This window comes from Microcaecilia unicolor, chromosome 3 (genome assembly GCF_901765095.1).
Source record: "Microcaecilia unicolor chromosome 3, aMicUni1.1, whole genome shotgun sequence".
Lineage (NCBI taxonomy): Eukaryota > Metazoa > Chordata > Amphibia > Gymnophiona > Siphonopidae > Microcaecilia > Microcaecilia unicolor.
In genome coordinates, this window is record NC_044033.1 from 220,091,298 (window position 1) to 220,116,917 (window position 25,620).

The following is a 25,620-nucleotide window of genomic DNA, read 5'->3' on the forward strand; positions in this document are numbered from 1 at the left end:
ATGGCATCAGACCAGGAGGGCCTCACGGGAGAGATATACTTAGATGGTATTCAAATCCCGAAATTGCAGAATAGTGACCGAATTCGCCTGAATGCCAAGATTAGTGATGATGAGGTCGCCTGGGCCATTGCTCAGAGTAAGTCAGGTAAAGCCCCAGGCCCCAATGGATATAAAGCAGAATTTTATAAGCTGATGGGAGATTCGGTTGTTCCAACTTTGGTCAAGGTATTTAATGAGTGGATAACAAATGGCAAGATGCCTGCACATTTAAACTTAGCCCGGATAGTGGTGTTTCCTAAACACAAAAGAGACAAAAAGTTGGTAACTTCTTATAGAGCTATCTCACTAATTAATCAAGAAGCAAAATTATTTGCCAAAATTTTAGCCAATAGATTGGGTAGGGTACTACCTCATCTTATTCACAAAGCGCAGGTAGGATTTGTACAAGGTAGATCAATCACAAAAAGTTTCCCCTCCGAAGGGACACCACCTTGTAAGTGGTGGAGGGGCTTCCGTGTTTCAATGACTCAGAGGGCTATGCTGTAGGTTGACCCATATCAGACAGGCCTCTGAGGAGAAACCAGACAAAGAGAGTCCCAACCTGGAGGATCCAAGATGGCGTTGAGGGAGGACGTACGCTAGTTGAGTTCCCGTTTTACACCAGAATGCCTGAAGAAGAGGGCGCGCTCCCCAGAGAATGGGGAAGAGAAAAGGCAAAGCCGTAGTGCTGTCCTCCTCGAACACAGCTGGGGTTCCCACCACTTCTCAGTCTATTTTGGAGAGATTCGGGGTCATAACGTCGGGGATATCGGTTCTTGCTTCGGGGAACAGCAAGGCTTTATTGCCGAATCTCAGTGGAGGGAGTGACTTTGAGTCCCCCTGTTGGCACGACCCCTCCAAGACCCGGAAATAGTAATGCTTCGCTATGGAGGTCAATAATGGAAACGCCCGAAGTGGGTTAGGATTTTCATGTGACCTGAGGAGGTCCTGGCGCAGCATCGACTCGGATAATAAACCAACTGGGGGACTGGAGTGTGAGCTCTTCCCCCCGAAGATATCTGGAGCGGTTTCTGTGGAGAAATTGGACTTGGTGAAGCCAATAATGTCATAATGGACGTACTATAGGAACTGCAGCAGAATGTGAATAACTCTCTTCTTCAGATGTTTAAAATGTTTCACTATGTGAGTTAAAGAATTTATATTAATACTTATCTAACAAAGTGGAAGTCCAAGATATAAAAATGGAGACTTTGATTACGGAAATGGCTTCTCTATGAAAATCATATAATTTGGTAATGAAGAATAGTTATCTTACTTGTAAAAATTGAATTTTCCGGAGAACCAATTAATAGAAAATAACTTGAGAATGATAAATTTACCTATAATATCCTATATATCAGCTACTGAATTCTTGAAGAAATATTTCTCTGATAGTTTGCTAATACCTTCTGATAGCCACCTTTTGGTGACTAAAATTATATTTCCTTTAAAATCTTCTTTATCAGAGAAAAGAGATGTAAATTTAACTGACATTTTGGAAAATTCAGAAGTTATAGATAGAGTTATTATTAGTGACTTTCATCTTTGATTTAGATAGGAACAATGTTTTGAAATTGTATTTCCGATACATGGCTGATAGTTTTTTGGGCTCAAAGATGCATATATTTCCTGACACATCAAGGGAATTGCAGACTGGGAGGTGTGAGGTCTTGGCTTTTAAGCCAGGAATCATTGCCCTAGGTGGGACCTTCCTAGCGCGATTCCAGTGGTGTGCTGGAGCCGGCTCGCACCGGCTCGCAAGATACCCTGTCCTCACTTGGATTCCAGGGCTCTGTCCATTCCTGGTTTTCTTCCTACCTCTCCCTCCGCACCTTTAGTGCAGGTTTCTAGTACACAGTTCCAACAGCAGCATAGCACATACCAGGATTCAATACATGCTTACAGGCTTCAGTCTGGGCTCTTTATCTGGTGCACCATAAACATTAGTTCAATTCCAAACAGCAGCAGTCCATGCAATTCATCATCATAGTTAACTCACAAAGCAGCAGTTATACTTCTATTCTCTTCACCCTCATAATGAGCTCCATATTTTAGGGACTTCTCACACCAAAGGGATTCCCCCTGCAACAGCTTCACTAGTAAGGTCAATACTTTAGGGACCTCCCTGCCCAAAGGTTTTCAGCCTGCAAATACTTCTCGCCTTCCTTGCTGCTCTCCCTGAACTGAACTGCTGAGACTTCTTCCTACCTGCCTAATCAATCCCTGGCTTCTGCCTTCACAACCAATCATTCTCCACTCATTAGCTTCTCTACATACCCATACCAGGTGAGTTGAGCATGAGCCTAATGAGGAGCTCCCGCACACAGGGTTTTCTAGCTCTCTTTCCCCCTAGGGGCAGCCAATCTACACATCCTGTCAGCTTATTCCCTTGTCTTCCCCTATTGCAGCTAGAAGTCCAGTCCGGGTTCCTCATCTCACCCCCTGGGTCCTTGCCTGCAATGCCTTCTGGGACTTGTAGTTCAGACTGAAACTGCCTTAACCCAACTATCCTGGATGTGACTTTATCACAGCTTCAATTAGACCCCTTAATTAGAGATGTGTACGGCTGTACTGCACTTCCTGGGGTGCAACTTAAGAGTCAGGTATTCAAATTGGCCGCGTTTGCTGATGACCTGTTAATGATAATAATGAAGCCTCAGGAGACTTTGGGGAATCTCTTAGAGGTGTTCCGAGAATATGGAGACTATTCGGGCTTCAAATTAAACATTGATAAGTCGGAAGCTCTCCCGATCAATTTAGACATACAAAACCTATGGCCGAGAGGGTTCCCCTTGAAGCAGGCGAATAATTCTTTTACATATTTGGGTATTCAGTTGCCGTCTAAACCAAAAGAGCTATATCAGTTAAATGTTACAAAATTACTGGAACAGATGGCTCAACAGTTAGATGCATGGGACACCCTAACACTGTCTTTGATGGGGAGGATCTGTCTCATTAAAATGGTGATATTGCCGAGATGGCTTTATGCATTACAGGTCCTACCTATAGTGTTGCTGAAGAAAGATATAAAACACTTTTATCGACTAGTGTTTCAGTTTTGCTGGGCTAAGAAGCATGCTAAGATGCAACAGAAATATATGCTGGGAGGATGGAGACAAGGGGGCTTGGGCATCCCTAACCTCAGGTATTATAATATGGCATGCCTTCTTCATCAGGTGAGAGACAGGATATTCCTATCCCATGCACATAGACCACTGGAGATTGAAGATGCGCTATTTAGTCCATTTCATTATATAACATTAGTACATTTGCAGAAAAACGAGATCCCACATAGACTTAGACATAATGTTTTTCTCATGCCCAACGCTATTTAGTCCATTTCAATATATAACATTAGTACATTTGCAGAAAAACGAGATCCCACATAGACTTAGACATAATGTTTTGCTCATGCCCACCAGAGAAGCGTGGAGATTTTTAGGAACACTGCTAGGAGGAGATCAAAGAATAACGGAATTTATTCACATTAAGGGAAATCCAGCATTTGTGCCAGGGTTGGAGTATAAAACTTTTGATAGATGGGAGCAGTCAGGAGTGATCTGCTTAGCAGACGCGTTGGGAGAGAATGGGGCTATAAAACCACTGACGCAACTGTTGGTACAAGGGGTGCAGGGATGGGGTGATACATACGCGTATTTCCAACTACATACAAACATTAAACAGGGAAGCGCTGAATACCAAATTGGGTACTAATATTAAAAATTTCTTTGATGAGATTTCTGACAACGCTCCCTCTATATTTCATATACACCGGAAGATTTGGGGGCTGGCTCCTGAGAAGGAGTTGAACCAACTTCGCCAAAAATGGGAAAAAGATGTAGGGAGAGATTTAGAATCTTGGGATATTATGGCGCAGCTTAAAGATATACCGCGCATAATAAGAGGAGCAGATTATCGGGAATGTGCGTATTGGGTGCTCCATAGAGCTTATTTTACTCAAGTGCAATTATACAAATCAGGGGGTATTGAAACAGCTCTTTGTTTGAAGTGTAATAGATGTGAAAATTCATTATATCATGCGTTGTGGGGATGTATTTTAATACAGCGATACTGGAGACACATAGTTACTTACCTCTCTTGTGTGCTGGGCAGTAGAATAGAAATGAATCCATTGCAATTGGTATTAGGTTCAAAGAGTCACAATTGTGCCTGAATGCTGACAGAAAGATGTTATATCAAAAATTATGTCTGGTGGTACGGAAATGTGTTATGCAACATTGGACCACGGCCAATCCGCCAACTTTCTGACATTGGCATAACCAGGTGCATCGATTGTTAGTCTGGGAGGCTAAAGAAGCTAAGGGGTACTGTAAACGGAAAATTCAATTTCTTAAAATATGGGGATGCTACTTAGACAAAATGATGCAGCGAGGAAGAATTCTCATTGTTAATAGCTTATAATCATATAAGGTATGATAATAACAGTGTATCAGGTAGTTATGGGTTAATCGGAAGGGGGAGGGGGAATTGTAGGGGAAGGGGAGGGGGAGGGGAAAGGAGGAGTAGGAATTGAGGGTACTTTAAGGTTGTAACTGTTATGTATGCTCTAGAGCAGAGTAATTGTTATGGAAAGTTGAGTGTCTATTCTACATAAAGTTAGTATTATATTCTGTTGACTTCTCTATTATATTAATGTTGAAATATACTATAAGGTGGAGTAGTAAATGATACAATGTTTACCTGTTGAAGCATAAGGATGGAGGATGTGAGGGAAGGGGGGGGGGAACATAACGAAAAAAGATTGATGACTGTAAGTAGCAAATAATTTAGTTTGTTAGTCAACTCATTTTTGAATTTCTGTATATTCTGATTGTGGATTGTGTCTTAGTTTTGAAGTGTCATCAATAAAAATTGTTGGAAATGAAAAAACCAGGCAGGGTGCTGTGGCAGGAAGAAAAAGGAGAATGTTGGGGGGGAGAAGAGAGTGGGCAAGTGGATATGAATGGAAAAGGAGAATGGGGATGAAAAAAATCACTGGACATAGATTGAAGTAGAAAGGAAGGTGAGAGAGGAGAATCACTATGTATGGATGGAAAAGCGCAGAGGAAATAAAAGAATCTCTGGGGATTTATTGATAAAAGAGATAGGAAAATTGCTGAACATGGGTGGATAGAGAAAAGAGCAGGAAATTTGCTGGCCATGGGTGAGTGAATGAAGAGGAAAACAGGGGAAAAAAGAAAGGTTGCTGGATGTTGTTATGACGAGGCTTCTCTTCCCACCCTCCAGCAGACCTCACTGGCTTATGGTTCTTGAGCAGGACTCCAACCACTCTGTTCCCAGCACCCTGAACACACCAACCTTCAGGCGCCTGGGTCCCTTTCAACTCAGGGTGACCTGTTCCTTCTGCCCTCCAACTGCTGCCGGTTCTTCTGGGGTGCACCCTCTGTTCATGGGTCACTCCTCACGCCTTCCTGTGCTTCCTCTCTGTACCCCTCCGGAACTGCAACCTGGATTTCTTTAGCGTGTATGAAATATGCAGATTAGATGCAAATTAGACAAGTCCTCAACAACAGCATATTCATCAGGCAGCTCTTTCTGCCAGCCCCTGGGCCCACTTCTTCCAGCATAAACACCTTCACAGCAATCTCCCCACTGAGCCATGACACCCAGACACCTGGGCTCAGTGCTAACAGCCCCTCTGGCCTGAACAGGATGTTCTTCCCTCACTCTGAAGGTACAGCTCTGTCCTCCAGCCCCTGGCTGCTAGTTCCTTACTCTTAATAAATAGCTCTATCTACACACAGTCCACCAAAACTCCACAGAGTTCAGCCAGTACCTTCAAGGGGCTCTTCTTCCACCAGCTGCCAGGTCTCCAGCTCCTCTCTTTTCTTTCACCAATCACGCAAGTATAAGGTGGTTAATTAGCTTCTCTACCCCTTCAGGCTCTTCCTCCTAATTCCAGGCAAGACCCAGCCCATAACAACCTACACCTGTTTCCAGCCCAGGACTCTCCTTGGTCCTAGCAACCTCCACCTGGACATTCCCCTACTGGCTCCCTCTAGTGACTCATCCTGGGCATTTTCCCCATTTCTATGGAAACAGCGCTCTCTAGTGTCCTACCCAGGATAGGACAGACCCTTACTCTTCACAATATGGATGGATGGAGAAGAGGGCATGGAGAGAGGAGAATTCTTGGACATGGATGGAGGGGAGGTAAGGGAGTACAGTAAGGAGATGCACATGGAAGGAGGGAAGAGAGAAGAAATTCTGGACATGGATGGAGGGGAGGGAAGACAGAGGAAGGAGATGCATATGGATGGAGGGGAAGGGAGAGAGAAGAAATGCTGGACATGGATGGAGGAGAGGGAAGAGAGAGGAAGGAGATGAGATATTGGCAGTGACATCAAGGGAATGACGGGTCTGAGAATGTAATTTAGGGGCTATTGGTTCTGGGAGGTAGGGTTAACTGAAGGGGCTGGTAATCTGTTTAGCAGAGAAGGTGGCTTCAAAGGGTTGAGATCTGTTCTGGAGACATGGGAAACACCCCTTTAATGGGCACTGGCTCCTATAAGATGGTGCCCAGAAGCATTGGACTGCATATTAGTAGCCCTATGCTCAATGGCAGACAAATAATACAGGTTGTGAGACTGACCATGATTACAAGTTGTGTTTTTGACTCCTGCAGTAAATTGAACTGTGATAATAAGATATTTTACCACAGCTTAGTTGATATCTCCTTCAATCTCTGGAAGACAAAGATAATTCTGAATTAATTACATTTCTTGACAGATCAGCTATACTTTTCAGAATCCTTTCATGAGTGATGGTATTAAGTTTCCGTATTTATATCAGGCTATGCCCAGCATTCTTAACATTTGTACTGGGATCGTGAAGTTACTGAACCATTTCAAGTGGACCTGGGTTGGTATCATTGCACCTGATGATGACAGCAGCCAAAGGTTTGTCCAGATCCTGAAAGAAGGGATTGAGCAGAATGGAGCTTGCATTGAATTCATAGAAATAATCAGTCACATCAATAATTGGTCACAAGAGAGATTTGACAAAATTAATGAGACTATTCATAAATCATCAACTAATGTGATCATTGCTCACTTTAATAATGAGATTACAATAAGTTTGTTTTGGGAGTTAAGTATTTTCAGTATACCTGGTATGATCTTTATCACCATAACTGAAGCTGAGTTTTACTTATCCTATCAAGTGGAAAATAGTTTCAAGAATAACACCCTGCTATTCACAAGAATAAAGAAAACTATTCCAAGTTTTTTTAAATTTATACGTGAGGTAAATCCTATTCTGTTTCCTGATTATATTGCAATTGAAGATTGGTGGCTTGGACTGTGTAGCAACCAGTGCCCCCAAACCATCAAAAGATCCTGCAGTATAGATGAAGATGGTTCCGGCATGTTCCACTGTGACAATACCCACTTTGCCAACAGTTATGACATTTACAATGCTGTTTATGCCCTGGCACATGCACTGAAAGACATGCTTTTCTCTGGTTCTGGGAACACCACCACGTGGAATGGAGACCGACAGAGATTATCAGATTATTTACCATGGAAGGTAACATCATTTTCTAAAGGAATGCTATATTCAGAAAACAGAATTGGTAACAATTTGTGGAGTAAAAGGTGAAGTTCAAATCTTTCTGTGTTGTCCATTTATTTAAAAGATTTATTTTTACTGTATGTGTTGTCTAGAGTGTTGCATTCATTTCAAAAACTCATCTTCAGATTATAAGTGGAATCAAATATGTGACAGCCAAACCAAAGAAGTGAGGTACACTCAAGGAGGATATCAAAGTGTAAAAGTCTTTAATTCATAAAAGCTATAAAACCAACCCAACAAGGCCGTGTTTCAGCACAAAGGCCTGCCTCAGGGGTCAAGTAAATCTTTTGTGCTGTGATTGGTTTGAGAGTGGTGCAGGCAGTAGGTTGAAAAGTGTTTTTTTTCATATTTCTGTTATAAGTGGGCATGAACGCTATGGGACGTTGGTTGGTAGTCGGAGGGTGGTTAAGATTGTTAAATTGCATGCGGATTGTGAGAAATTGCAGGGGGTCCTTTTGGACTGGGATACTGGGCATCCAAACATCAGATACAAATCGATGTGGACAATTGCAAAATGATGCACTTAGGGAAGAATAAATGAAATTATGGCTAAATGATGTTAGGGTCCACATTAGGAGTCACTACCCAGAAAAGAATCTAGGGGCCCTGTTTTCGAAGCCATGCTAGAGGAACGCTAGAGTTTTTAGTGCATGCTAAACATTACCACGCGCTAACCGTGTTCATACCCATAATGTTCCATGGGTGTCTACATGGTTAACGCTTGCTAATTTTTAACTGAAAACACTAGCACACCTTAGTAAACAGGGCCCTTGGTGTCAGTTGATTTGTAATGTGTGCCAAAGTGAGTGAGCATCAAACTGATTGACAGATTAGAAATGTTCTTTTTCAAATACATACATATAAAGAAAATTGGCAGTTCCAGGCATTCCTGAAAATGTATCCTTTATTTTTTTAGCTTCATCGTTATCTGAAGAATGTGCACTTTAAAAACAGTCTGGGAGAAGAGATATATTTTGATGAGAACGGAGACCAAGCCACTGACTACAATATTATTAATCTGATCCATCTCCCCAATGGGACATTGAAACATGAAATTGTTGGAAGTTATAAACCTTCTGCTCTCTCTGGAGAGGATTTTACAATCGATGAAAAAATGATAGTTTGGGAGGCTTCACTTACCCAGGTTAGAGTGATAAAACATTATATAAGATGCTTAATAATACAAGAGGTATTGCATGCTGTTATACAGAGAAGAGTAGATTGGATTTTGTACAATTCTAATGGGTCGATTTTCATAGTGATTTAACCAGGCAGGAGAGGCTTCTGGCCATTTATATCATTTGTACAGGGCTATCTGCTGAAATTTAGCAGTTCTTTACTGGTTACTTTTTGCTGAATATCAGCTCTAACCACCGGTCCACCCCCATCAGGTGGCATTTCCAGTGCATGCTGAAATATTGGAAAATATTTCCTCAGAGGGTTACTTAGGGATAATTGGGCAGCTTATTTTCGAGAGAGATCGCTGGCCATCTTCCGACACAAATCTGGAGATGGCCGGCCATCTCACGAACCCGGCCAAATCGGTATAATGGAAAGGTGATTTTGGACGGTTCCAACTGCTTTCTGTCGCAGAACCGGCCAAAGTTAAAGGGAGCGTTTCGGAAGGGTATGGAAGGCGGGATGGGGCGTGGTTATGAGATGGCCGGCTTCAGCCGATATTGAAAAAAAGATGGCCGGCACTGACGAGCACTTGGCCGGCTTTACTTGGTCCATTTATTTTTAGGACCAAGCCTCAAAAAATACCCCAAATGACCAGATGACCACCAGAGGGAATCGGGGATCACCTCCCCTTACTCTGCCAGTAGTCACCAACCCCCTCCCACCCCCAAAAAATTTTTTTAAACATTTTTTTGCCAGCCTGTATGCCAGCCTGAAATGTCATACCCAGCTCCCTGACAGCAGTATGCAGGTCCCTGGAGCAGTTTATTGTGGGTGCAGTGCAGTTCAGGCAGGTGGACCCAGGCCCAACCCTCCCTACCTATTACACTTGTGGTGGTAAATGGGAGCCCTCCAAACCTCCACCAAAACCCACTATACCCACATGTAGGTGCCCCCTTCACCATTAGGGCTATGGTAGTGGTGTAGAGTTGTGCAGAGTGGGTTTTGGGGGGATTTGGGGGGCTCAGCACCCAAGGTATGGGAGCTATGCAGAAGTGTAGCCTGGTGGGGCGCAGGGGGAGCGGTCGCCCCCCTAAACAGCTGTTTTAAAAAATGGCGCCTATGCGCCTCAACCCAATAAATATTTTTTTCTGCTCCCTCCCGAGTCTTTAATCTTTTGCTATCTCTTCTTCTGCCCGTGCTCTCCCTTCCGCGAGGTCACTTTTACTTCCCGAAGCGTTCTCCCTCTGGCACCGGTGATTCACAGTCAGCCTGCCAGCGTCGGGGCTTCTCCTGATATTTAGCACTATTTAACCGGACAGGAATGACTCCTGGCCGATTTAAATAGCACTTAACCAGCTATCTCTGATATTCAGCAGGGGATGAGCACCATTTCCCGCTTTATATTTCAGGTCAGCATATAGCAGCTAACTGGCTATCTGTGAATATTCAACGCATCACTGGATAAGTTTGGCAATCAAATCATGCCACCTAAACAGCAGGTTATCTTTGTGTGGTTTAAACTTAACTGGTCAGCTCTAAATATTCATTTGGCCACTAAAGTTTAAATCGACCAAATAAAACCTCTGAATATTCAATGTCAGTCACTGGAAACAGCCCGGCATTGAATGTCCAGGCTCGGTGCTGACTGCGGGACTTAGCCGGCTTGCCTCCCCTGGTTTCAATATCAGACCCATTGATTTATACAAACCATAGTTTGTATTTGATCATTTACAAATAATTTCTTTAAAATCGTTTCATATTCGAATAGCAGTAATGGACTAGGTATCGGCAGCTGATCTGAGACAGGCGGAGCTTGCCACCAGTAGGCAGAATTTGCCGCCAGATTGGTTCACCCAAAACAATAGTAAATGCTATTGAAAACAATAGTAAAAGCTTATTAGAAATAACGGACTGCCTATCCGTTGTCCATCTGTAAAAAGTCTAAAATTCCTGCAGTCCTTATACTGCAGCTTAGTAAAAGGACTCCTAAATGGGCTATAAGCATTTAATGCAGTCCATTGGTTTTCACATATTTTGTTCTTGTGATGACTTATACTATGCCCAAACTGAAAACTCTAATGTCTTCTATCTGGTCTATAATAAAAGAAGCTAATTATGAACATTACCCTAAAATGTTGTTTTGTGGCTGTACATGAGGAATTGTGATATTGCATAAATAAGTGTGCATTTCTGTTCCTAGTCATGCATCCAAAGAATATATAATAACTTCAAGAAATCCAGTTAATCGTTTCACTTATTAGCGGAACAAAACCACAGAGGCATGGCATGGTTGCATTTTCAATATGGTAAGACTAGGGCCCAGCTAAGGAACAGATTATTTTGAGTTGCATCAAAATTGCTTTCCTTGTGCTATCACCATCTAGCTGGATAGGCAGTGCCATAAAAGGTGGAGGATAAAGGACTTTTTTTTAAATATTTATATCCCACATTATCCCAAGAAACTTGGGTTCCGTGTGGCTTACATTTGAAAATATAGTGAAACAGAATAATAGAATTCAGTAACATCATGGGAATGAGTTGATGGATATGTCTGAAACATAGATGGATAATTTATAGTGGTAATTCCCAAAATATTTTGGTTTGAGCGGATTGAAATAGCTAGGGGTTCCAGGGCTAGATTAAATAACAGGGGGGAGAGGGGACAACCCTGCTTAGTGCCTCTATATAATGTGAATTTTGGAGAAGTGATGCTGTTAGTGAAAATAAAGGCTTGAGGAGACTCATAAAGTAATTTAATCATATTGAGAAACTTTTCACCAAAGCCAAACCATTGGAGAGTTTTGAAAAGAAAGGGACATTCGATTCTGTCCTAGGCCTTTTCTGCATCTAAGGAAAGGGTTATTAATGGAGAGTCAACGTCATGTGTGTGAGCTAGTATATTCCAAAGTAGTCTAGCGTTATCACTGGACATTCTACCAGGTATGAAACCATTTTGATCACGATGAATGTGAGGATATCACAGATTTTATGTGATTAGCAAGAATTTTGGCATAGATCTTGGTGTCAATATTAATAAGAGAGATTGGTTAGTAATTTGAGACATTAGAAGGGTCTCTGCCTGGTTTGTGGATGACAACAATTTAAGATTCTAGGAAGAACCCTTATCACCAGAGTGAAGAAGGAGATGGTCAAATAAAATAAGCAATTTGGGACTAAAAATATCTGCTAAAGTTGCATAAAATTCTATGGGTAAGCCATTGTGTATTTCTGTCCCTTAGCCCCCATGGAAAGAGAAAGCACTACAGCCCCAACAGCTGAAAAAATAAGAAAGAGAACTTAGACTCCATTACGCGCAGCCAGTAATTACCTTTATTATCACAGAGCCAAAAAAAATACAAACAATAGTTCTCTCCCTGAAGCAGGTTGTCAGTCAGCAAATGCGCATCCTGAAAGACAAGGACTGCTCAGCTAACACCTCCCAGACATCACATATATACTGTTGCAAATTCCATTTCTTATAAATCATGTGATTTCCCATAAACTGACACCATTAGGTTGCCTTCTACCATATATGGATTGGTCATGAATTCTATCAGTCTCTCCGATGTGTTTGCACGTGAACAGTCTGTGGCCATTGGCTAGTCAATTATCAGTATAGCGTGCAGTTAGTCACAGAGCAAAAAAATTACATAGAACAATACCCTTGTGTCCTCTCTCTGTCTCTCTCCACAAATGCAACATACTGGTAGGCTTCACTGTGTCCTCAGTCCCTTAGCAACTATCAAGGTTACATCCACCTTATATGAAAAGCCTACTCAGCTGCAAACAAATGTTATGAAGTGTCAGTTCTCAGCTCCTGAGAAGGCAATGATTGTTACACAAGATGCTGAGTTAGTAGGCTAACTTGTGAGAACCAAACTGACAGTACAGGCCTTAGGCCTAGCCCTTAGTCATAGGCCAAGTATAGGAAGGCATATACATTACCTGGGGCTTTATTATGGGGAATCTCTTTAATAGCCTTGATGATTTCATCTAAGGAAATATTTTTATCTAGAATAGCTTTTCGAGATTGTGATAATAAAGATTGACTCAAATTTTTCATAAAGTTGTCAATGGAGGACTCAGAGAAGAGTTTCTGAAGTATAAAGTTGTTAAATTTGGAGAATTGTAGAGCTCTTTGAGAGTCTGTATAGTGTGGATTTCCTAAGGAATCAATTATGTGAGATACGCAGGCGTGACTTTGTTTTGCTTTAAGAAACTGTGCTAGCAAATGTCCTGATTTATTAGACAGATTTCTGAATATTTATGGAGGAAAGGGCCTCTTGACTAAGAATGGAGTTTAAGTTATATCTATTGAAAAGAAAATTTTGATATACCGGGGGCGTAGTCACGGGTGGGCCTGGGTGGGCCTAGGCCCACCCAATTTGGGTTCAGGCCCACCCAGCAGTGGAGGCAGCAACCACGATCGCAGCATGTATGAATCTATCTCCATCTGTCTCAGCACTCAGCAGCAGCTGTAGCGATTCATACACGCTGCCTCCTACTTCTAACCCGGAAGCGTCTCCTCTGCCGCGTCCCGACATTATCACAACTTCCATTACCCTTCCTTTCTGTCAGAGTCATTTCTGTCATCTGTAGTAGGTTTAGTGTCTACACTCGAAGGAAGATGTCGCCATGGTTCCGGAGCTCCCGCCGCGACGCCCGCAGGCCTGGAACGCCATGAGCCTCGGTATCCACTGTCTCAGCGCCCTTGCCAGCGCTCTGCTCAGCCCTCCGCTGTCTATGCCCTTGAGCACCGCTCCGGACATGGACACCTGTGGTTGCGGCAATGCCAGCAAAGGCCAGACTCGCTCAGGCTCCGCCAGACCCGCCACTGACTCTAAGCCCAAAAACAATGGAAAGAATCAAAATGGATCTAAACAGCGCTCTAAATGTTACTTCCATTTTCCCCAGTGATGAGACAAGATGGTTCGTTGCTCAAGGGGGAAGAGGGGTCTCGTGTACCTTCCTTTGCACAAATGCTGAGCACAAGGAAAGCAAAATGTGAAGTGTGGCCAAAATCTACCCCAATGAGAAAAGGTAAAAACAGCCCAACACTTCTTGCTGCTACAGATAGTGATGGTGAAAGTGATGGTTCTGACCAGGCCCCAGTACCTAGCTTCCAGAACTCCTTTAGTGAAGCCATTGAAGCTGCCTTCCTTAAATTAGACACCCTACCTGTTTCTCATCCACTCGTGGTGGAAAAGGGAGGAAAGAAAAAGAAGCAGAAGTAGAAACTGCTCTTCAGTACATCTGTTGTCCACACCAAATGAATGGGAGGGGGGCTACCTGGCTCCTCTCCATCCCCACTACAGTCTACAAGTCAAGGTTCAGCACCTTTTTGAGATGGGAAAGGGAACTATTGCACATGCAGCAACTTGCTCCTCACTTGTATAGTCCTGCTTCCTTGGAAACATCCTCCATGCCAGCCTAATATGGACTATTTGCAAGCATCCCCATGGATTCCACGAAGATTTATCTGTAAAGAGATCTGATAAAATGCTTTTCACCATACAGTATCAGGATTGTCTATATAGTTTAAATTGAATTTGTATGGAATCTGTGTATTATCACAGAGAACAGTTAATCTTTTCCTGTTCTAGGCTATTAACAGGTGGGGAAGAAGGAAAGGACCTTAGAGTATGGATGAATGGAGGGGGGCAGGGGAGAGAAGAGAATTGCTGGGTATGGATGAATGGAGGGGGGCAGGGGAGAGAAGAGAATTGCTAGGGATGGATGGATGGATGGAGGGGACAGGGGAGAGAAGAGAATTGCTGGTTATGGATGGATAGAGGGGGGCAGGGGAGAGAAGAGAATTGTTGGGTATGGATGGATGGAGGGGAGGGGAGAGTTGCTGGACATGGGTGGATGGAGGGGAGGGCAGGGGAGAGGAGGGTTGCTGGGCATGGATGGAGGGGAGGGCAGGGGAGAGAGAAGAAATGCTGGACATAGATGGAGGGGATGGAAGAGTGAGGAAGGGGATGAGATGAGGGAAAAGGAAGAGAGGAGAAAAACTGCATGTGGATGAAGAAAATAGGCAGCTGGATCCACTGGACAGTCAAGTCTGCAGAGGACCCAGCTTCTACTTATGGATATAGAGCAAGAAATGAAGACGAAAGGCAGAAAGTAAAGAAATAAATGGAAAGGAAGCCCTGGAAACGGAGTTAAGAGGACAGATAGCAGCAGAATCAGATACTGGGCCAGCATGATCAGAAAAACAAAGTCACCAGACAATTTTCATTATAGTGTTTCGGCTATGTCCACTTTGAGAATCAGATGCTCAACATTAAAAGTTTATATTTATTTACTATTTATGGCATTTTATCCCACATTAAACATGAATTAGATTGGAACCTGGGATCATTTAATTTTTTTTTCCTGGAGAGAGTAATGTATTGCCTCCCCCCCCCCCCAGGCTCTCTCCCCGGCTATATCCAGCTCTGCAATTTTGAGGGGAGGTGGACGGGGGGGGGGGGGGCGCAGAGGTGGTCCGGGGAGATAGCCTGTTGCTAAACATTTACCAGCACACCACTGTCTAGTGCCCAACCATCCAACCTGTTGTCCCACCCAAAAATTGACTTCTGGCTACGCCACTGTGATATACGTCATGAACTTTTGGTTTCTGGTTATTGTTTTTCAAGAGATTTAGTTTCATTTTCCAATAGATCTAACTTATATATATATATATATATATATATATATATATATATATATATATATATATATATATATATATATACTCCCACAGAGTAATTTGTTATAACTCCTCTGATAGTGGCCTCATAGGCATCCCACCATATATTAACAGGAGAATTATGTAGAGGATTATTGGTAAAATAATCTTCAGTGGGGTTTTTTCAACAGAGGTATAAAAGAGTCATACTTTAACAGGGAAGTGTTGAGTCTCCAAGCTAAAGATGTTTTAGTGGATGAGATATTTGAGAAGTATAATGAGATAGCGGAATGGTCAGATATATTCCTACTGTGAATTTGGGAATTAGCTACACTAGGTATGAGAGTTTTGGAGATCAGGAAACAGTTGATTCTTGAGTAACTCATGTGAGGTGGGGAGAAGAAGGTGAAGTCTATTTTTTTGGGATTAAACAGTCTCCATATGTCTACAAGACCCAGTGAAGAAATGAGTGAGTGTAAGGCAGAAAAAGCTTTGGATTGGTAATAGGGGCAATTGGAGAGCCTGTCAAGAAGAGGGTCAAGAATTTGGTTAAAGTCCCCACCTAAAATTATAGGGTTAGGGAGAGAGCTGTTGATTTCTGAAAATAGTAGATGAAAAAAATCAGGCGAGTCTTTGTTGGGTGCATATATATTTAAGAAAGTAACTGGTGTATTATTTATCAAGATGTCCACTTTAACCCATCTGCCTTCCACATCACAAGATTGTTTAATAATATTAATTGAAAGGGGTTTCTTGTGTAAGATTGCCACTCCGTTTTTTTTGTGTGCACTGCAGGAGAGTGTGCCGTGAGAAGTTTTTGTCTTGGAGGCATTTAGAGTCTGAATCTGATAGATGCATTTCCTGAATAAAAGCCAAGTCAGAGTTCAAATTGTGTAAATATATTAGAAGTTTCTTCCTCTTAATAGGGTTATTTAAACCTTTCATGTTAATGGAAGTAATTCTCATATAAGGTGTTAGATAATAATACAGGAAACAGAAAAACTGACTTGGCTTTTTGTGAAAAGGATATATCAATTATATCACAAGTCAAATAGGCGGGAAAGTTGACAAAAAGGAGAATTACGAGCAGTGGCATTCCTAGAGGGGCTGACACCTGGGGCAGATCGCCGATGCGCCCTCCCCCCCGGGTGCAGTGCGATCTGCCCCCCTTCTGCGTGTTGAACTGTCTCTGCAGCCGCCCGCGCGAGCCCCGTCCACGAGCCGCCCCCAGCACCTCTGCAGTTTGCACTCCCTGTTCCCGCCGCTGCGGCTTTGCTCAATGAAAAGCAGGCGGAGGGCGGGAAAGGGCTGAAACCGGCCAATCTCCACAGCCCGGAAGCTACCACCTGCCTCCTCTCAGGGAGAGGTTCAGCTCACCGTCCGCCTGCTGCTGCATGGAGACAGAGGGCGAGAAGGAAGGAAGAGCGAAAGGACACCCCCCCCCCCGCGAAAGAACCCCCCTCCGGGTGCGCACCGCTGGGGGGGGGGGGTGCTGCGTGCACCTGCCCATCGTTCGTTCCATGCTCCCTGTGCCCCGGAACAGTTCGTGTTCCGGGTCAGAGGAAGCATGGAACGAACGATGGACAGGCGCGCGCGGCACCCCACCAGCGGCGTGCACCCGGGGAGGACCGCCCCCACCGGCCCCCCTTGGTACGCCACTGATTACAAGTATGCCTATATGCTCAAAACAGTGGGAGGGAGAAAAAATTAAGAAAAACATTAGGTAAAAAGGATTCAGAGAAAACAATGGCATAGAACAGAGAACAATGCCAATACAATTGTAATAAATCGGTAAGGGAGAAGTGAGACACATATTGAGAGAATTAGAGGCTCAAAATTTAACAGTATGAATCTGCAGAGAGCTAGCACAGAAAACTTTTTGCAGCAAGTAATCTTACAAATACCGAGGGAATAACAATTGTTAGGAGATTGGAGATAATTGGAAAAATTGGAGAAAAGAGAGCAACATTAAACATTTATAGCAAGTATTATGCAAATATATATAAATCTCATTATGCAATGGAAATAAATTCCAAAATGAGAGAAAGGACTGGAAGAGGGAAATTAAGATGTTTATTTCAAACCTTGTTAATGTTTAGGTCTCAAAAGGTGTCCAGAAAACGTTTTAGGGCCTCCAGGTCATCAAAGGTGCAGGCAGAATTGTGGATTGTCACCCACATTTGAGCAGGGTAAAGGAGATCAAATTGAGCGCCAAGAGACTGTAGGCGATTACATTGTGCAAGAAGTTGTTTTCTGCGATGAACTTGCTGAGATCCTGGAAAATTAAGACTTTCATACAATCATAGAAAATAGACGATTTCAGTTTGGCATTTTGCAGAATTGCTAAAGTTTGAGGGTACTGGAGAATCTTCAGGACAATCGGTCGAGGGAAACGTTGTTGTGCAGGTTTGCCAGAGGTGACTCTGTGGGCCCTTTCGATTTCAAGCGGTGGGCTAAAGTTTAAACCCAAAAGCTTGGGTAGGAGATTTTCCATAAACTTAATGGAGTCAGAGCCCTCTGCACCTTCTTTAATTCCAAGGACTCATAAGTTGTTTCTCCTTGCTCTATTGTTGAGATCTTCCAGATCTTTTTTAAGTGAATCAATCTCTTTTTTTTTTGATCAGAGAGAAGAAATTTCATTGGAGTTAGCTTCACACTTCAGGGAGAGAGAATCCATGCGCAATTGAGTTTGTAAAAGCTGAGATTTTATTTCATTAATATCTTCTCTGAATTGGGAAATGGAGAGGTGAGTATCTTTGAGAATACCTCTGTGAGAGAGGCGTTCACACTAATGGTCTGCATCATGATTTTCTCATTGCCAGTCTTGGCCACCATTGCAACTTAATAAGAGGAATCTTGACGAGGTTTCTTAGAGGCGAGCGACGAGGGCTGCTTAACATCTGCCTTCGGAGATTTGTTTGGCATGATATCAGGTAAATATTAAGATGGAATTTGCTATAAGCAAGCGAGGTAAGTTGTAAGCAATCTGCTGGATTCTTTAACTCTGAGCGGGAGCTGAGAGATTAAGCCGCCATTTTCTGTCACGCTCAGCAGCGCCCCCCCTATACAAATTGTTTTAACCACCCTTAGGCTCCACCTTTAGGTTTAACAAGAGATATTATGTGCATATAATGTCTGGATGAATTAAGATCATAGTAACATTGTAATATAGTAGATGAGAGCAGATAAAGACTGGTATGTTCTATTCAGTCAAAACTTTAATCAAATGCCCAAAATATGTACTACTTGGTAACAGTAATGAAACAGTGATTGAATATTTACATAGCAGGCAGCCAACAGATTTATTTTCCATTGAAAATAGTGAATTTTGTATGAACTTGACAGCTAATATTGTGGTGCTTGCTACTGTATTTTGTGTTTTGGTGGTGTATTGTTTGTCTGCATAATAAAATCACAATCTAGTATATACAATCACGTAGCCGGCAAAAAGATCTTTTTTTTTAAAACATGCCTTTTATATGCAAATAGACTTGAAGAAGAAATAAATATATACAACAGAACTGGAAACTCTTGGCACATTTAGACTAACTCTGGACAAAACTTCTGCATGAAAGATTCTTTTCCCTCATTATTCAATACCTCTCTTTGAAATAGTAGTAATAAAAAAAAAGTGCATTTTTATAATATATACTGCATTCCACAAAGCAAAAGGCGCAAGGTCCCACATACCATATTTTTCTTTTGATGCATGCACAGGAAAAAAAAAGATGTTAAATGCTCCCATGTTTCATCCTATTTATTTTATTTATTCTACATTTATATCCCACGTTTTCCCCATAGTTCATTTTTGTATGTAAAAAATAAAATTCTGAATGTTGTACATTTGATTCTCCTAACATGATGTCTGTTTTGGTGGCCCTTAGTAGGTGAAAACCTCTCTGAATGATTGCAACGCCTGCTAGGGTGTTAGTCCCTATAATCACCCCCTTCAAATGACACACTGATTACAATTTGGAACTAATTACTACTCTTTTTTTTTTTTAGTTCCAATATTTTTATTGTGTTTTATAAATGATAACAAATGGCTAAAATAAAGCAATTAGACAGCTTAACAAGTTAACAGTAATAAGCATCAGCATACATGTTCAAGTTAGGGCAAGCCCGGGATTATTTCGATAACAGATCATAATCATAAGTCACAGGAGTAATACATAATTTCAATTCTGACAAAGGTTATTACGTAGTGAGTTTAGTAAAGGAGACCATATTTTGTTGTACTTAACAAGTGAGTTATGTTTTTCAGCCGCAGCATATTCATATTTAGCTAAAATACACACAGAATTCCACCATGATAAATAAGTTACTTTGTCAAGATCTTTCCAACAAAAGAAAAGTGTTCTAAGGGCTTGATGTAACATTAAATCCAGTAATTGTGCTTGAAATTTGTCTATTGATGATTGTAACGTTAGTGATCCACATATAACTATATTATATGATAAAACATCTTGAATATTCAAAGTGGAAGATATTGTGTCCCATACAGAATTCCAATATTCTTGAATATATGGGCAAGAATAGATATGTTTAAGATTTCCAACATCTTTTTCACAGGTCCAGCATTTATTCGCACTTTATGCTGCACAAGCTGGCATAAGTGAGATCAAATAAAAATGCTACCAACAATAATGAACGACAACATGGATGCAGCAGCTGATAGGTTTCTTTGCTCTGTTTTGGGTGTACCATCTTAATGGTAGCCCAGATTAGTAACTCTGCCATATGTTTCTCTTCATCCTAAACACCTCCACACAAATGTGTACTTTTAACGTAGTTTAATATTACTTCCTCTGAAAAATAGCTGACTATAATTTAGCTGTTCTAGGGGAAAATAACAAACCTCAAATGCGATGCCCAAAGAAAAGGTCTGAATTGGTCCATAAGTGGACAGGAAAGAAATCTGCATTTTATAAACTATAGTCCAGTGACATTTGAAGGTAGATATATATTTTTTTCAATCCTCAGACTCCTCCACAATCCAGATGCACTCAGAATTGTGCTCCTGGCTTCAGGAAATTACCCAGAGAAGGAAAGCCTGTCTGCTGCTTTGACTGTATTCCCTGTCCAGCTGGACATATCTCCAATCAAACTGGTGAGTGATATACAATACATGAGAGGCTCATAGTGGCATGTTATTCAGCCCCGCTTCTTAAAGGAAATTATTTTATTCTATTCTGTTATCTTGGATTCATAAATTGCAGAAACCCAAGAGGTCCAAAGCTATATGTAATAAGGGCGCCCATCTTCCGACACAGATCGGGAGATGGGTGTCCTTCTCTCAGAGTCGCCCAAATCGGCATAATCGAAAGCCGATTTGGAGCGTCCCCAACTGCTTTCTGTTGCAGGGATGACCAAAGTTCCCAGGGGCGTGTCAGAGGCGTAGCGAAGGTGGGACTGGGGTGTGCCTAACAGATAGGCGTCCTCGAGCGATAATGGAAAAATGATGGGCGCCCCTGACGATCACTTGGCCAACTTTACTTGGTCCTTTTTTTTATGACCAAGCCTCAAAAATGTGCCCTAAATGACCAGATGACCACCGGAGGAAATCAGGGATGACCTCCCCTGACTCCCCCAGTAGTCACTGACCACCTCCCACCCTGAAAAAAGGATGTCCTTTGCTATGCCTCTGTCCCTGTGACAGCAGTTGAGGACTTCCAAAGTGTGGATGTTTCTATGAGAAGGCTTCCTTTGCTATGCCTACGTCCCTGTGATGGCATTTGAGGATGTCCAAAATGTGATGTTTCTGTGAGAGGGACATCCATGCCATTGCTGTGCCTCTGACATCCCCTTTGTTTATTTGTATTTTGGATCACAAGTAGCAGCAGTGGGATTTGAACCAGCCATCTTTGTATTGCAAGACCAGTGTTCTAACCACTAGGCCACTCCTCTCCCTTGAATCCTTTGAAATTTGGACATCCCTGTGTGTGTGTGGGGGGGGGGGGCAGTTGAGAACATCCAAAATGTTTGAAAGAAGGATGTCCATGCCTTTGTTATGCCTCCGCTAACACACACATCTCCCCCCAGGGACCTGCATACTGCCCCCCCCCCCCCCCCCAGGGACAGCCAAATTTCAAGGGAGTCGAGGAGTGGCCTAGTGGTTAGAGCATTGGTCTTGCAATCCAAATGTGGCCAGTTCAAATCCCACTGTTGCTACTTGTGATCCAAAATCCAAATAAACAAAAGGGGTTACAGAGGCATAGCAATGGCATGGATGTCCCTCTCACAGAAACATCACATTTTGGACATCCTCAAATGCCATCACAGGGACGTAGGCATAGCAAAGGAAGTCCTTCACCCATACTCTTAAAAGAAAACATCCCTGACAAGCACTTGGATAGTTTTTTTTTTTTTGTTACATTTGTACCCCATGCTTTCCCACTCATGGCAGGCTCAATGCAGCTTACATGGGGCAATGGAGTTGCCCAGAGTCACAAGGAGCTGGCTCTTCCTGAAGTGGGAATCAAACTCAGTTCCTCAGGACCAAAGTCCACCACCCTAACCACTAGGCCACTCCTCCCACCTGGAGTTTTGATTTTCTAAGGTTGTAGATGGCTATTATACACACAGCTTGTCTGCATGTATGAAGCCATCTTTGGCATGCACAGAGCAGCCTCGCATAACAGTGAGCAGCTCATTTGCATGCGATTTCCTTCATGCATGCCCGTTCCTTTCCGAATCGCCAAGGGATCGGTAAGGGAAGGGCTTTTTCTGTTCAGTTAGTGGGACCAGTGCTCTACGAATGCTGGCTCCTCCCATGACCAAATGGCTTGGATTTGGTAGTTTCTGAGATGGGTGTGCTCGGTTTCCATTATCACCAACCATCTGTAAGTACGACCACCTCTAAGGTCGACCTAAATTTGCTGATTTGGGCGTGACTGTATTTTCGAAAGGAAAGATGGACGCCCATCTTGTTTCGATAATACGGGTTTCCCCGCCCCTTCACGGTGCCGTCCTGCAAGGACAGCCCCAGGAAAACTTAGGCGCCCCGTTCGATTATGCCCCTCCACGTAATATCACAATAACAGCATTAAAAATAAACTGAAGTCAAAATCACAAAATTTAGTTTCTTATGCCTTTATAAAATCTTGGGGATAGGCCATTTCTTCCCGTCTCTTCTGAACCTCAGGAGGGATGCAGAAAGTTCTTCGTTCCTTCACACAACTAACAGGGCATTTGCTTAAGTGGCCACTGTCTCCTATATAGTCATTAGTCACTCCTAGACTTTCAGTATACTAGCATGAGCAGTAGAGTATAGCCAGTAAACTTTCTGGGTTATAAAGTCAAGGCTTAGGCTTGAAGGGTCTCCCATTGCAACTATGGTCAAAGGCCAGGGAAATTTCAGGAAAGCCAATGACACTATTCCAGGGTGAATCAAGGTTTTATAGTCAGGGGGAGTTGTCTTCTACAACCAGTTCTTCCCACTATGTCACTCCCCACTTCTCCATCTTTCTGGAAGATGCCAGAATGTCCAGAAGGTCAGATCCAGCTTATCCTTCCTACCTCTGAGGTTGAACTACAGATATTATCCTATTGGTTAAAGTAGTAAAATGAGAATCTAAGCAGCACCCTCCCTGCCAGGCTGTAAGGCATGTAAATTACAGCATTCTATGCATGGCATCTGATTGCTTTGTAGGTCCCTCACCCACCAGTACCCTTCCCAGATCCACACCATAGAAATTAGGAGCTCAGTTTATAGAATAGGAATGTAAGTCAATTTTACACATAACTACAAATTATTGCCCGTTAGTACTTGTTAACCCCAATTATTGATACTTACTGATTATTAAATATTTATTGCTTGTTAAACACAGTTATTGATACAATTAAGGGCCAATGTGGTGAAAATTAGCCAATTACGTTACGTGCATAACTGACTCTATTCTATAATCAATTTCCCAACTTTGTGCCCAACTTTAGGCCCCATTTATAGAATTTGTGCACATAAAATCAATTGTCTATATGTAATCCTGGATTGGCCGCTGTCGTGGACAGGATGCTGGGCTCGATGGACCCCTGGTATTTTCCTAGTGTGGCATTACTTATGTACTTATGTGGTGAAGTGATATCAAAATTAAGTCAGTATTTGAAAATTCCTTGTTGGGAACTTACCATAGGTACCCTGCACTTTTCGACATAACTACAAATTATTGCCTGATAGCACTTGTTAACCCCAATTATTGATACTTGCTGATTATTAAATATGTATTGCTTGTTAAACACAGTTATTGATACAATTAAGGGCCAATGTGGTGAAAATTAGCCAATTACATTACGTGCATAACTGACCATTATTATTGGGGAAAATCCTCTGCTTATTTCTGGGATAAGCAGCATAAAATGTATTAAACGTTTTTGGGATATTTCCAGGTATTTGTGATTGGCCACTGTTTGAAACAGGACACTGGACTTGATGGCCCTTTGGTCTGTGCCAATGTGGCAATATGTATGTACTTATATGCCTTGTTCTTACTCTCAGGCTTTCCTTCTTCAGACCTTGATGAGACACATGCCTCCAGCAACAAAAATACACCATAAGTGCTCCTTCCGCTACTCTGTGTTACTCCCTATATCTCTCTTGTCCTTGTAATAGTGAGTTACTAAAAAACCTATTTTAAAAAATTGATTCAAATCAGTTAGCCAAAAACGAATTGGTGAATTGATTTGAATTGTGAATTGGACAGCACTACTGTTCTGCAAGGATGATCTTTAGTTGCAAGAAATACGAACATATGACACCTTTGCTTAGAGATCTTCATGGGCTGATTGTTTCTGCAAGGGTCGAATTTAAGACAGTTTGTTTAATTTATACAATCTTCTATGGTTCAAGTCCATCTGACCACATTACTCTGATATACTATTCTTCTGTGGATCAATCTATTTGTAGTCATTATACTCTAAATCTAGCTCTTCCTTCAGTGAACAAAATTCAATATAAACTGTTTTTTGATAATTCCTTTAGCTCTTCCGCAGTTAAACTGTGGAACTCAATTCCTAGTCAACTCTGGGGATTTCAGATTACTATCAGTTTAGGAAGTCTTTAAAAACTTTTTCTATACAAGAAACATTTTGAAATGTGAATGAAATTAGAAGTATAGAAAAATCAGAATAGAATAGAAAATTCTGATACTTGTAAATGTAAATGTCAGCCCAATCTATGGCCCATGCATGCATCTCCCCTGCAAATTAAGAGCAATATTTAGCCTCTCTTGTAATCTGATGTTATATTTGAGAAGTTAAAATATTCTATCTTCTCAGATATGGAGAACTGTATAAGATGCCCAGAGGACCAGTGGCCCAATGAAAAAAGAGATGTCTGCATCCCAAAAATAATAATCTTTCTTTCCCATGAAGAATCTTTGGGAATCATTTTGATGCTTATCAGCATTTTCTTTTTTCTCATCACTGCTGTCATTTTGGGAATCTTCATTAATTACAGAGAAACTCCTATTGTGAGATCCAACAACCGGAACCTAAGCTACATTCTCTTAGTCTCCCTCATGCTCTGTTTTCTCTGCTCATTGATATTCATAGGACATCCTGAGAAAGTGACCTGCATTCTTCGACAGACTGCCTTTGGAATAACGTTCTCCATCTCTCTCTCCTCTGTCTTGGCAAAAACAATCACTGTGATCATGGCTTTTCAGACCACTAAGCCTGGAAGCAAGCTCCGTAAATGGATGGGTTCCAGGGTCTCATACTCTGTAGTGCTTTCCTTTTCCTTTCTTCAAGTCCTCTTTTGCCTTGTCTGGTTGGGAACTGCTCCGCCATTCCCACATCATAACACGCAAACTGAAGATGGAACAATTCAAATTGAATGTAATGAAGGATCAATAATTGCATTTTACTGTGTTCTGGGTTACCTGGGATTTCTGGCTGGTATCAGCTTCATTGTAGCTTTCCTAGCAAGAAATCTACCTGACAGTTTCAATGAGGCCAAGTACATCACCTTCAGCATGCTGGTGTTCTGCAGTGTCTGGGTGTCTTTTATCCCAACATACCTGAGCACTAGGGGCAAGTACATGGTAGCAGTGGAGATATTTGCTATCCTGGCCTCCAGTGCTGGAATACTGGGGTGCATCTTTATCCCCAAGTGCTACATTATACTGTTGAGGCCTGACAGGAACAACAGGAAGTATATTACAAAAAATAAATTGTCAAATTTCTCTGAATATTAA

General features: G+C 42.1%; 1 protein-coding gene across 1 annotated transcript; it reads left to right on the plus strand.

The window, feature by feature from the left end:
* Window positions 1–25,620, plus strand: LOC115464385 (vomeronasal type-2 receptor 26-like). Its single transcript, XM_030194771.1, has 5 exons — window positions 1–225; window positions 6,790–7,587; window positions 8,549–8,776; window positions 20,411–20,537; window positions 24,701–25,620. Exons 1-5 carry the CDS (start codon window positions 1–3, stop codon window positions 25,618–25,620), a joined length of 2,298 nt encoding a protein of 765 aa, XP_030050631.1.

Bases quoted from the DNA above. Each gene is read 5' to 3' on its own strand.
- LOC115464385 (XM_030194771.1), top strand. From the start codon at position 1: ATGGCATCAGACCAGGAGGGCCTCACGGGAGAGATATACTTAGATGGT. The intron at 8,777-20,410 runs GTTAGAGTGATA...TTCAATCCTCAG, and splicing joins GGGAGGCTTCACTTACCCAG to ACTCCTCCACAATCCAGATG. The intron at 20,538-24,700 runs GTGAGTGATATA...CTATCTTCTCAG, and splicing joins ACATATCTCCAATCAAACTG to ATATGGAGAACTGTATAAGA.